Genomic DNA, 13,848 nt, shown 5'->3' on the forward strand with positions numbered 1-13,848 from the left:
TGAACGCAGTGCTCTTTCCATCGTGCGATGCGGTTCGCAAGGACGCGCCATGTGAGCGTCTACTTAGCAATTGTCTGAGTGGGTTGTCACCTCTATCTCTTCCTCTTTATTAACTTGTCCGCATTATCAAAATCGGATATAAAATTCAAACTTGTAAAGAACATAACTGTTTCTATTATAGAGTCACAGAATCTAGAAAAGTTTCACTGTTGATCAGATTTTTAAAAATATGTTCAGAGTTTCATAATAAGTTACAATTCAAAGTAACCTTGAATTAGTAGGACTCAGAGTGGGAGGTAGTAGAGAACCGACCTTCCAAAGAATCAGCACGATTTGTGGCTACGTACCTGTTTTAAGTGGAATTTTGTAACCGCTTTTTGAATGTCTGTCCTGACTGCCCGACAGTGAACTCCGTGGGAGCAGATACCCAGTTAGCCGCACTGGGCTAGCTGTGTCACGTAGACCCAGTGCATATTTCTTGAATGGAAAATATTATTTCTAAGAGAGCGTGCTAAAAAAATAATAAGTAAGAAGGTCATTAGTCCCTGAAAGCTTCATAAATGATATATTCTTTGTCCTGTAAATTTACACCCAGGAAATTCTGCTCCTTTTGGCTACGGTTCCATCAGGACGTGAAAGGTGAACCTTCGGAACCCTATCAATGTTCAACCTGGCTGACTTGTGGAAGAGTCAGGCTCGAAAGATGGTCAAAGTGATTTCCTGGGAAGATACCCTCCTGGCAGAGGGGACTGAATTCATTTTGGTGCCTTTTTAAAAATTTTGCTGGTTGCCCACTGTCTTCTCATGAAGCCAGGAACTGCTCCCACCCAGGCTGCCCCTGAAGGGCTGCCGGGAGCCTGTGCTCTGCGTTCGCCCCGGCCCTGGCGTGGGAGGGGGTGCCCGCCACCCAGGGAGGGGGGTCTCACCGCCTCCCTCAGTCCCTCAGCCTCGGCGGGCAGGAGTCTGCTGGTGGGTCGTACCCTCGCCTCTGACCAGCTACACCAACGTCTACACCACGGCGACTAAGCAGAGGGCTGGTGGATGGGGTGGTTGCTAGAACTTGCTGCAATGTTTCATTTCCATTTTGACTGAATTCACCAAAATCCCGTTAAACCAAAAACATAACGTTTAGCCTCCCTGGCATATAGACCACAGGGCTATAATTTTTATCTTTCTCTGATCTTCTCCCTTCTAATCTCTCTCTTTCAAAAACCTCATCTTGGAACCTCAAAACTGTGTTTGAGGATCACATACCAGCACGTTCACCCACCCCTGGGCGTGAGTTACGTCAGCCACTAAGGGTCCCGGGGCCAAGCCGTTTGCTCCGAAGTCTCTCCTGCCTGCAGCACCTGGTCCTGCCTGGAAAGCCAAGCTCTGCTCTGTCTGCGCCTGAGAGTCTTCCTTCACGGGGTGGAGCGAAAATGCACGTCCCTCCCGCGGAGGATGGTAGGTGCTACAGTGCTCTGACGACGCGAAGGAAAGGCGCAAACACAAACTTTATTATTTCAGAGGCGAGACCAGGTCGGGAGGGTCCACACACTCATCATCGTTCTACTGCTTTGAGCACTGCAGAGACTGACCGTCTTCCCCGACCTTATGGGAAAAACTCTCTTCAAGGACACAGAATCCATGAAGAACATACCGTCACAAAACACACAAGCTATCAGGAGTGAGTGTCACTTTACCACGCCGGTTGCCCGGGCAAGCTGACCAGGTTTGCTCCAGGAGTAGAACAGACATGGCGCCAAGCGGCGAGGGTGGAGCTCAGAATAGAATTCCGTCCCTGGGGGCAGACTCCATCGGCTTTCTCTGCTCCTGCTTCCGCTGGTGTCTGGCCCTCTGGTAGAAAATGATGACGACCACGGTGAGGAGGTTTAGGAGAATGACGAGCAGTATGAGCCAGAATGAGTGTCCGTAACGGTGGGTCGCCCCTTGACTGCTGACGGTGGGATAAAGCGTCTGGACCAGCGCCTCGGAGAGACTGTTGGACTGCGTGTTCCCCACAAACAGCATCATGGCCACAAAAATGAATAACGCTGAAAAGAAAATTAAGTTTTGTAAGTGACATGGTGATACATCTTTTAATGTCACTCATTCTCTTTATGGAACACACACTCTATGGGCATTTGTTGAATATCCACACTGGCGTTTATGCTATTTTAAGCATTAGTGAGAATGTAAAAGAAATGTAAGACACAGACCAGATTTCTAGGCATGAAATGCTGAAGATTGTGCAGGGCCGTGTGTGAACAGGAGCAAACCCTCCAGCTCAAATCATTTCAGAAGCACCTGCTGTGGGGCCTACCTACCAAATAGCCCACCCTCTGGGGGAGGGCATGCCGCAGGTGTGCTGGGTGCAGGAGCGAGGGAGCGAGTGGACAGCAGCATCCACAGGTGTGTCTGCGGAGGTCTGGGTGGATGGACAAGACTTGGGAAGGCTGAGGTAGGACTCAGCATCACAGGAGGAAGGAGCAGCTTCAACGAAGAGCCAGGTGGGCAGTGAGCGGGCGGCATCCGGGACTGTAAGAGGTGAGCTCGGCTGCCTGGGAAAGGTCCCCCATGTCCTCAGCACTGGACACGGAGATGGGACAGCCCTGGAGAGCCACAAATGCCAGCTCAGGAGCTTCAGTTTCATTCCATATGACACCATGGGGCATAGCGTTTAACCAGGAAAAATCTCCTTACTGAACTTATTTTAGAAGAGCATTTACTTTATTTTTTTTTTAATCCTCTGTTTTTCATTCTTCACAGCATCCTCCAGTAGAGAACATTCTTTAGTTCTCTAAATGTTTGTAGACTTTGGAGAGCCACTTTGGTCCAGTTAGAAGAATGTAGCTCTGGAGTCAGAGAGGGCAGGGTCGAGGGCCCAGCCTGTAGCTTCTCGGGCTCTCTGTCTTCATCTTCCAAAGGGGCTGATCTGGGGGCAGAAAGCAGATTCCTGGGTGCCTAGGGCTGGGAGTGGGCTGGGAGGAGTGATAGCCGGGGGCATGGGGTTTCTCTATGAGATGATGAAGAGATTCTGAAATTGACACCCGTCTGAGGACATACTAAAACCACTGACTTGTACGCTTTCGTGTCTCAATAGATGGTGTGTGAATCATATCTCAGTAAAGCTCCATCAGACTCGAGAGGAGCCAGCTGGGCAGTCTCCCCAGCGGGTCTGACTGTGCGTGGGTGGCTGCTGGGGGAGCCCCCGGTCAGAGGTCATTCAGGACTCCCCATCCCCTGACTCGTACCCGGGACCCGATGGACGTTTTGGCATCAAATGTGTCCTGCCGTACCCCACACCCAGGGAAGCTGCCCAAACGGTCCTTCAAAAGGCCCTAATTAGAGGGGTTTTGTGTGAGGAGAATGTTCACAGTCCTTGATGACAGACCTTCGTCCTCACTGTCGTGGTTTTATTTCTCAATAATTTGTATGTACAAAAGCCCCGGCCCTCTGACGCTCTCTGGGCGCCTCACGGCCTTAATTATCCTTCATTTTCCTCTTGTGAAGTTTCTTATAAAAGCTTAATCATAAAGGGGCAGGAAGAATACAGGATTAAATGCTTTTTCCAAAGTGGGCTGCCCAGAGCTTTGATTCCAGCTGGGAGGGGCTGACACACAGACGCGAAATGCTAGCGCCAGTCCCTTCTGGGGACAAGATGCCCAGAGCCTCTAACCGGCCTCTCCAGTCCAGCTTTCAGGGATGGGGGTTCACTGGGGAGCGGGAGGAAGCCCTGGGACAGATGAGGGGCTCCTGAAGGCTTGGGGACACTGACCCCTGTCCCGGCCTGTGACTGTCGGGCCCTGTGACCTACTGCATGACTGTCTGCTCTCTGGTTCCTCGGCTGAGGCACAAATGTATTTAGAACAGACAGTCTGCAACATTCCCTCTGGTTCCAACCCCCTCTCAGTCCACGGCTGTATCCGCTGACGCCAGGGTCCGTTCACGCCAGCGCGGTGCAGATGGTAGGCTGCGCTCGGTGGGCACAAGACCCTGGGAGGCGACACTGCTGTTTTTCTCTTCAAAGCAGAATGTCAGAAACAGGCCGGGAAACCCACTTCCTTCCCCACCCAGCATCTGCCAGCCCAGAGCATTTGTTCAGCCCGGCCGGCAGGGTCTGCAGCTCCTCTCTGGCCCCAGGACTCCCGGGGGTCTGCGTGTCTGCGTGCCCTGCCCTCACCTGCCCGCCATGGCATCTCTGCACACAAGCCCTTGTACAGGCTGGGCCTCCTGGAAGCATTTTCACTAAATCCCCCCAGGCTCAGAGCTCCTGCAAAGATCAGGAGTCCCCAAAGGGCAACTCAGGGCAAAGGCTGGCTTGTCACAGCATTAGGACCAAGAGGCCCCGAGGGGCATTTGGAGAGGCCAAAGCTGCGCAAAGCCTCCCCCAGGCCCGAGTCGGAACACGACAACCTCTCTGATTGTTTTTCTGCCCACCTCACAGCCTCTGTGTGTGTGTTAGAACTTGCCCTTGAGCCGGGAAAGGAATGTGGCAGGAATTCTCTCCCTGTCAAATAATTCTTTGTTGCTAGAAGTAGGCAGGGATGGGGGAGGCTGTCTGGCCTCCGTGTTTCATGTTTTCTTCCACAAACAGGCGTCGGGCCCCTGCCATGTGCAAAGCCAGCCTACACTCAGCTGCGCGGAAAAGACGTGGGGAGGCTGTGGCCTCGTGGAAGACAGTGGCCGGCTCTGGGCCTGCGGGCTGTGGACACAGCAATGCCCGGCCTCTGGGTTCCACCAGCCCCACATCTGGCCCTCTGCTCTGGTACCGGGGCCTGCTTTTCTTCCAGGAATGCACTCCTCCCCCTCACCCCTGGGGCTGAGCCAGCCCAGCCCCAGCTCCAGGTGGGCAGGTGTCCTTGGCAGAGAGAGGGACAAAGCAGGAGAAACCTGGCTGCCCGCAGGGGCAAGCCCTCGAAGACAGCCTGGGAGGGCGGAGGAGCCCCCTGGCCCTGCCTTCTGGGCAGGTGTGGTGGCTGTAGAGCCCGGGTCAAACCCACTGAGAGCCCAAAGCACAGTGAGTCGAAGCTGGATCCACTTCCCATCTCAGCACCACCCTCATCCCAGCACCCTGCCCACGAGACACGCAAAATAACCAAGCAACACCCAGGGCTCACAGGCAGCCCCCAAGAAGAGTGTCAGCCCCAGATTCACTTCAATGACATTATTTGTGGTTCTGTGACACGACCACGCAGACCTGTCCTGTTTGGAGCCCAAGTTGGTTCTTGTTAGATGGAAGCAAAAAGCAAAGTGTGTGCACAGGTATATGTGTGTGCAGGTGTGTGCTTCCGTACACCACATGGGGCCTAGTTTGGAATTAGGCACAAAACAGGAGCCCAGTGAATTTTTTGTTGATTTTTGTGCATTTTGTTGGATTCCTTACATTAGATTCTCAAAAGCAAAGGCTGGCTTATGTGATAAGCCTCCTCACCAGTATGTTTAAAACAGAATTCTGTTTCCAGAGATGCTTAATAAATGTTGTAAATTGACAAAAAAAAAAAAAAAAAAAAAAAAGTCCCAGATCCCAGGATAAGAGCCAGGTTCTCACAGTTTCCACGTGTGAATGTGACTGTATGTGCTCACGTGTGGGAGAGGGGGGCAGAGAGAGGGAGACCGGCAGGGGTGGTTCTCCGTGCAGCCCCGAAGCTTCTGGGGACACTCACCGCAGAGCCCGTTCCAGGTGTACACCCCCACGGGGCCCAGGCACGTCTGGTAGGGGTTGCTGACGCTGTTGTAGAAGGTCAACCCAGAGCTCAGCAGCGCAGCGAACAAGCTGAGAACCAGGAACACGACAACCAGCAAGTGCAGAGTTTTGGGGGAAGAATTATTCAATATCCCTAAAACTAAAACAAAGTTTGGTGAGTGCAAATGCCAGCTCTAGCCTGGCCCACCTGCCCTCTCAGGTTTTTGAGTTAGTGGTTGTCACATGTCAGAGATGTCACACGCCTCTGAGTCACGCAGGAGCAAGGCCCACATCCCCACCGTGGGCCTGTCGTTGACTCTGTGGTTGGATGAATATGACCACAGTACTTCAGATAACTCGACATCTATCCCAGTTTTAGAGTCTCCCAGGGAAGAGTGCGCCCTCCCTGACACCCGCGGCGGGGCTGGACTCGCCAGCTGCGTCACAGCTCGTGTCCTGTTTGCTCTGAGCACCGACTCTGCTTCCACCTGGAGCTGTTTACAAGGTGGGTCGCCCTGAAAACCTGGGCACAGTGAGGAGCCCCTAAGTCCTTTGGCTTCCGGGGTAACCGTGAGCCGGGGTGGCCCCCGGCAGAGGAAGCCGGGAGAGAAAGGACCAACGAGGTGCAGGCCGGTGAGAGCGAAGGCTGGTGTGGAGACAGGAGCCTGACTTCTGTGGTGCAAACCGTGGTGTCAGCTCTGCTTCCAGGGGCCACGTCCCTGAACCCAAGGTGGGGGTTGGAGGCTGGAGGCGCTGGGCGTTCGGCCCTTGGGTGAGCTTCAGACTTCTCTCCGAGGTAAGTTCTTCCCAATTCTAATAACTGCATTTTATAAAATTTGCATATTTCGTAAGGGTAGAGGAGCCCCAGATGTGAAACTACACGCATGTGAAATGAAACAGGGGTGCCCTGGCTGCCAGTCCTCAGTTCCTGCTTTTGCCACTCTCAGGCTTCTGCCCACCGCCAGCGCCCCACACCTGCTCCTTTGTTGACACACGGTGGCCTGGCCAGACCCTGCAGGCCTGCACCTGCCCGGGAGCCAAGGCCGCAGGGCGTAGGAGACCCCAGGAGGCGGCCAGCACGTTAAACAGTGTGTACAGAGATGTTCCACGAAGTCACAGGATGTGAGGGGACAGTGAGTGGGAGAAAGATCTCAGAGTCCACAGTAATATAACAGCAAATCATGGGACTGGTGAGGCATAAAACCACAGCAGGGTGGGGAAGAACGAGAGAAAGGCTCTCTCTCCGGTCCTGTTCCTCAGGTCCCCAGAGAGGGGGCCATGGAGACACTCAGGTCCTTGCCCAGAGTGGCTTTAAGAACAGAAGGCAGAGAAGCTGGAGGTGGGGGGTCTTGTCCCCAGGCTGGGGCTGTGAGACTTCAGCATTCCTCTGATGTCCCTCCCCCAGCTCCAGGCTTCCCTCTGGAACCACAGTGTCTCAAAGAACAGGGCGTGGGAGCCAGGAGACCCCAGGGTGCTGTGAGCGCCCATGGGAGGGGCTGCCAAGTCCCTTCCTCGGGGACAGCCAACGCTTTCAAGTGTCCTTTCCTTCCCCGTGTCCCCCTTCATTGTTTAAACAGGCCCCATTGTGTTGAGCCCAAATCTGCATCTCTACAAACTGTACCCAGGGGCCCTAATTCCTGCTTGGGACTGACACAAAATTCACTTGTTCCTTTCCTGCTTGGCAGCCTTTCCAAGTATTTGAGGAGGGATATGGCGTGACTAACGGCCCACGTCTCTGGAGTGTTCCTCGCTGGGAGGGATTCCAAAGCCCCTGCCAGCCCAGCACCCCTGCCCACACCTTATCCCAACTCTGTTTCTCAGAGCATGCTGGCCGGGTGGGCACCGGACTCTCGGTGAGATGTGACAGTCCCTTTGGGCAGGGGTATGTCCCCACTCCATTTTTGAACATCTTAATTCTATTTGTTCATCTTGTTTTATTTAAATCGGCAGCGCTCCATGGAGGGAGAAATGTTTCCTCCCACTGGACAGAGTTGGCAGGAAAGAGAGGTGGCCGGCAGGTCTGCAGCCGGGAACCGAGACACATCCGCAGGAGCTGGTGGCACACAGGTCTGAGGGTGAAGACCCGCGGCCGGAGAGAGCAGCGTCCTGAGTGGCACAGGCCTCCTGCGGGAGCCCAGAGCAGAAGCCGTGACTAGCAATGCAAGGGCCTGGGCTGGGAGGGGCAGTGGGAAGCTGCAGGACACACAGGGATAAGGGACAGAGAAGGGCAGGAGAGGGAAACGTGGACACCGCCTCACGTCCTTCACCATGGCCACAGGTCCCTTAAACGCCTGTGGCAGAACGGAGCAGACAGAGGGAGAAATGACCACTCCGCGGCAGACAGTGGTGACCTCACTGCCCTGGCTAGGGGACACCTGCTCCTCAGGCAGGACTCGGACTGGGAGCAAAGTTCAGCTTGCCCAGGTACGGCTACTTGTACTCAGTGGTGACGGGACTGTTTTGCAATTTCTGTTAATGACCCACAGAACGTGGTTAAACTCCCAGCATAGCCCCGTTGCTATGCATCGTGGGTAAGAGCTCTAATAGGCGTGGGTTGTGCCAGCCACCACCTGCTGCCCGGGCGGGGAGGGGTGGCGTAGGAAGAGCCGGCCCTCTGGGTGAGTGGGGTGGGGGCCACCCGGGCTGGGACTGTCGCCGTCCCTGCCTCTCTCCCCTGCTCACTGTGGAGGTGCAGGGGTTGGGAGGCTCACGTTGCTATCATTTAGCACACACCTGTTTTGAAACTCGTGGAATGTGACATCGGAGGACACACCTGTTCAGAGGGGCAGGTCGGAGGTTGCAGATGTTTCCCCGCTTAGTCACCATGCGGAGGAACAGCTTTGCACTCCATGCCTCCTGGGCACCATGCCTCCTGGGCACGAAAGGGGAAACTCCGGCATCTCATCCTGAGTTTGCTGGGGACTAAATGGACTTTTTCCTTAGCAAAGTTTGGTAACCAATAGGAAACAATTTGATTACTTAACTAGAAAATAGAAACTTCAGTGTGAGACAAAAAAGTCCTGTGTCCAAGGCACCCGAACTGGCTTGAAGTATTTCTCTGCATTACACACTTATTAAAAGCTAGAAATGGATGCTCGTTTGCAAATGGTTAATGTTCCACTTTCTCAGAGTAAATTAGACAGTGGCGATTGAGTTTAGCTTTGTTTTTGACTTTTGGTAAGATCTCATAGATGTGATTTTTCCGAAGGGAGTCAGTTTGGAGTCTGTTGACTCATACTTTTCCATGTATTAAGGTGACAATTTATCTTAATTTTAACTGCTGCATTTTAAAATTATTTTTCAGCTTTCTGAATTCCCTGCCACATGGGTATGACAGCTGTATCTCCCCTCCAGCTCCTGGCTCAGAGCTCAGACAATGAAAGCTGAAAATTCGGGGAAAGTTAGCAAGAATGAAATAACAATAAGCCCCATAGCATCTGACAGCTGCTCTCTGCCTACAAAATTAGCAAATACATTCCGTTCTTTCTCTTCCTTTAGGGGGCAGGCATCTGAATCAGGAAAGCCGCTTCACAATTGGAACTAATTGCCCGGATTCTGGCAGCCTCAGGAAAGAGCCAGAACAATGTGTGGCCACAGAGACAGGGCCTGGCCAACAGCGTCCGCAGCTGGGAGGCAGGAACATGCAGCGGGTGGTGGATAATGTACAAAAATGAGAGTCATCCGGACACCCGGGCTCCCCACTGGCCCTCTGCCCATTGAGTTCTGGTTTTCTGTGTCCTCGGACATTGAGGGAGAGCTGGTGGCTTTGTGGGTGGGAGGGAACAGCCTCTACTCCCTCCTTAAGTACCTGGTCACCAGGGAGCCCAAGCAGGTGCAGCTCCTGAACTCATGGCCCTCAGTGAGCCACTGGAGGATCTCGTCATATCACTCCAACCTCTGGGCATGGCCGCGGAGTTCCCCGGAAGCCCTGGCTGGTGCCCCGGCCTCTTGGAAAGCTGCCAGGGTGCTCTTGGGGAGAAGAGTGGCCTGGGTCCGGGGGGCACCTTTTTTGCCCTCTCTACTCTCCACCTCCCAGCGTGGTCACATCTCTGGGGGCAAATGACGCATCATCCTCTCCAGGAAACGATCCTTTTGTGGATGTGGTGGGAGCTCTTTATGGATTCTAGAGAAATAAACTCCACTTGTTTTTCTCTTTGCAATTAATTCGTTTCTGCAGCAGATTTATTTTCCTAATTATTTTTAGCTTGGGCTAATGGTGCCATCTTGAGTTCCCTGAGAACACATGGGAGGCGGAGAAAAGAGACCAGCAGGCCAGGGAAGCCAGAGGGAGGAGAAACTCCCGCTCACTGCAGTGGAGCGCGGTGCAGATGCAGCCCTCCAAGGCCAGCCGGGTTCCAGGCTTGCTCTCAGCCTGCCTCGGTGCATTTGCAAGGCTGTGTCCAGAGCTTTCTCCACTAAACTAGTTTAACTTCAAGCAGGCCACATCCAAGGAGCTTAAAAACAACACCCAAAACAGTGATGCATATTGGCCGATCTGGCACCCGGCCTTGGCGGAAGCTGGCGGTCGTCAACCCTGAATCAGAATCACCCTGTATTAGAATCACCTGGGAAGATTTTTTTAAAAAACAAACAAGTCAGGGCCTCACCTCCTGAGATTTTTATTCAACTGGTCCAGGGAGTCAAGCGCCGGGATATTCCACCAGCATCCCAGGCGATTGTACCATCAGCTGCAGGCAATGCAATTGCCACAGGAACAGAAATATCTCTCGTAGAAACTTTTTCTGTCAACATGATTCTATAAAAATACATGTTCCGGTCAGTGCAATAGGCTGAGTAATTCTTGAAATGACGTTCGCAGGAACTCCACATCCTCGCGAGTGATTCATTTGCCGTTATTGCCAGCGCAGGAAACATTGCACTCTGTGCCCTTGGACCTTGACTGCATTCCCAAAACACAAAGTTGCAGGAATGACTTCCGTGTAAGGGTCCTGTTTACGTGGCGCCCAAGACCCGGAACCAAGGAGGAGATGGACTGTCCCGAGCGTGAGCTTGTGTCCCCCACCAACGCGTTCCTCAGTGTTCTGTCCTCCATGGAGGCCTTGTGGGCACGCGTCCCCACCCCACCCTTGCTTTCATGGAGACTCGCACACACCGTTGTCCCGGATTTAACTGATGACGGTCTTTCTCACGCGAGGTGGGACCCAGATGCGATTCCTTTCAGTATCCAAGCCTCTCACTCACATAGAAGCTGTTCCTGAAAGTTCTTTTTTGAACAGAATTCAGATCTGGAACTTTGGGAGCAGCAAGGACAATCTGCTCATGGCTGGACATGCAGGACCTGTCACTTTTCATCTGGACATTGGACAAACTAGGACGTACACCATCAGCTTGAGCTGCCCAACAGTCTAGTTACCCACTGGAGAACTTCCTGGCTAGGTCTGGCCAATCATCTTCCCCACCACTGACCTACAGATGGCTGAATTATTCCGGCACTTTGAAATCAGCCGTCACCACTTCATTCTGCCCTTTCATTTCAAAATCTACAGTCGGATTTGGCACAATGCGATAGATCCTATGCAGAGATATAGCAGAGCTTTGCAATATTTTTTACCCTTGGGGAATTTTTGGTGTGACCTCATCTTGGCCAAGAAGTTGGCATGGTTAACTAACTTCTTGATTGGAGCAGTCAATCCACCACGACTGGGCAAGAAAGCAGCACTTAAACAGATTTTATTGTACTGCCAAAGATCGGTTTCTAATTTGAAGTAAGTCCCGTGTGGTCCTGAGAAACCAGTGGGACAGCATCCCTGTCTCACTGTAAGTACTGCAGCTCTGCGCTCAGGGGAAGCGTTTGTGGGGTTATAGCTGAACACCGCCAGACAGAGTCCGTGACTCTTCCCTAAGAGAACCATTTGCAAGTGTATCAAGTTCAACGATTACTACAGTCAAGGGCAATAAAGACCCCCTAGGCTCCGAGGAGTCCTCAGATGCCAACCAGAGCAATATTGCAGAGCCTTTGTTAACTGGGCGGTGGTTCACCTTTTTCAGCACCAGGAGGTTGGGCAGGGACTTGGAGCAGGTTAGAATGTGGCTCCCCAGCAACAAAGAATAAAAACAGAGAGCCGGGCAGTAGCAAGGCAAGCATTGCACCTCCCTGTGTTCTGCAGCGGCTGCCGTGCCCGCTTGGCCCTGGCCCCCTGCGGGGTCTCCGTGACTACTCTGCCTCTGCCCCTCTGACATCACCACACTCCACGGCACGCAGGGCTTCAAAGCCAGGCCCTGACCCACACTGGCCTCCGCTGGGCCTCTGCTGGATACAGACAGCCAGGGCTTCCTTTGAAGCCACTTATGTCAAATTACTGGTTCCAAACAGACACTACATGAAAACCAAAAAACGTGTAGGTTTTGTCTATTCTTTTCATTTTTTAAAAATGTGTCCAGCGTTTCAGAAACTAGTAAGTACACTTTTTGGTTTTGAAAATGCTAACTGAAAGTATGACCGAGTCTTTGAAAGTCATAGTTTCTAGTTGCTATAAAACAAATGTTCCTCATCCTCTCGGGAAGCTGAGGCTGATGGCAGAGGGGTGTCACCGAAAGGCTGCTGGAGTGTCAGGGGAGGCGTTGCTTTCACTAACATTCAAAAGACAAAGTTATAACTTGGGAACATAACCATGTTGCTTTGGATGTAAGAAAATCATTTCTTTAACAAAGTCATAAACAAACTAGAGCTAGAACCTAGAGCTTGTGTCTAAGGCTCAAATTCCCACCTTTATGCATTACACAAGGACTAGATATTACATTTGTACAGGTAGAAAATGATGCATATTAGTAAGTCAAGAGTAAAGACTACATAATACCTGATAATGCCTATATAATACCTGTATACAACACTGTTCAAAACAAAGTCCATTTAATGTGTTGCATAATTTACAATGTTGTTTGAAATTTAGAAAACATAATGGTAGATACCAAACTTCAAAAGTCAAAGAAGTAGCTAAATCAACTTATCATTCTCAATGAATCTTTCATTTCCCATCCATTGAGAGGAGGGCATTACTATATAAGGAATCAGAAAAAAAATTTAGGAATAAGTAATAAAAAATCAACAGAATTAATGGAAATTTAATATCATTTCCAACAACAATTTTGGATATTTTAGAGGTAAGAACGCAAATTTCACTCAGCCAAAGAAATGAATTTGAAAAATAGAAATAAGAAATGGACCACGTTTACCATTTTGTTGTTTGAGTAGATGCCACATATGAAATTCTGGACAGAGGTGCTTGTTCCAACTAAAAAGCCATAGTCGATACAGTTAAAAATGCCTTTCCTACTGGCTATTCAATACCATATTGCTGCTACATATTTTTACTTAGTTATGTACTTGTCAATAAACTTGGTAGGAACCTTTTAAACACAGCTGAGCTAGAATGACTTAGACTGCTGTACTAACAGCCAGCCAGGGCTGAAGAAGCTGAAATAGTGACTCAGAGAGTTTGCAGAGTTATGAGTTAGGTTCGTATCTTCTCAAAGCTCGTAAGTAAATTATTTTTGAATGTTTATTTGATCCACAGAATAACGTGAATCTTAATTAAATCTCACATACCAATTAAAATAGTTTATCATTTACCTGCAAAATATTTGTCTGCTTCTTGAAGTCCCTGAGTCAATTCTTGAGTGCTCTTGCCATGGAAAAGCCCGTAGCTGAGAGAAATGGTACCGTCTGAGGCAGAGTCTCTGAAGGTAATCGTGCTGGTGATCCAGGCTTGTAGCCCAAGAAGAGAGCAAATCACGACGAAAGCCCCCAGGCTTGTGAAAAAGGTTGACAGGAACGTAATTGTTTTCTCTGTTGTAGGCATCCTCTCAGGAAAATAAGTTCCCTGGGGCAAAAGCACAAAGATCTTATAATATTTTGGGGCCTTATCACTTGGAGTCCAGTATTTAGAAATGGAGTCTAATACTTCATTGTAAAATATAACAGCTCATTCTTCATAAGGAAGGGTTATGCTAATGAACACTGAACTATGAACATGGTCATAAAGTTTTACAGTGGCTGAACTTTGGTCCTGAGTGAGGGGTTGCTATGGTCACAGCCAACCGGCATGAACAAGGGCTTGGCATGGTTTTCCCAAGGACTTCCTCAATCACACGATTAATTTATAATCATTTGTCACGTGCCACAGAAGCAAGGTTAGCCAACCATGTCAGGACAGGACTAG

The 13,848-nt window shown here is 50.9% G+C and overlaps 1 protein-coding gene across 1 annotated transcript; it reads right to left on the reverse strand.

Moving 5' to 3' along the window:
* Positions 1 to 1,764: 1,764 nt before the first annotated feature.
* On the reverse strand, positions 1,765 to 13,488 carry CLRN3 (clarin 3). Its single transcript, XM_069461223.1, has 3 exons — positions 13,260 to 13,488; positions 5,649 to 5,828; positions 1,765 to 2,036 (listed from the first exon to the last, which is right to left on the reverse strand). The coding sequence occupies exons 1-3, from the start codon at positions 13,486 to 13,488 to the stop codon at positions 1,765 to 1,767; spliced, it is 681 nt and encodes a 226-aa protein (XP_069317324.1).
* Between the last annotated feature and the right edge of the window lie 360 nt (positions 13,489 to 13,848).

Source organism: Eulemur rufifrons, chromosome 28 (assembly GCF_041146395.1).
Source record: "Eulemur rufifrons isolate Redbay chromosome 28, OSU_ERuf_1, whole genome shotgun sequence".
NCBI lineage: Eukaryota > Metazoa > Chordata > Mammalia > Primates > Lemuridae > Eulemur > Eulemur rufifrons.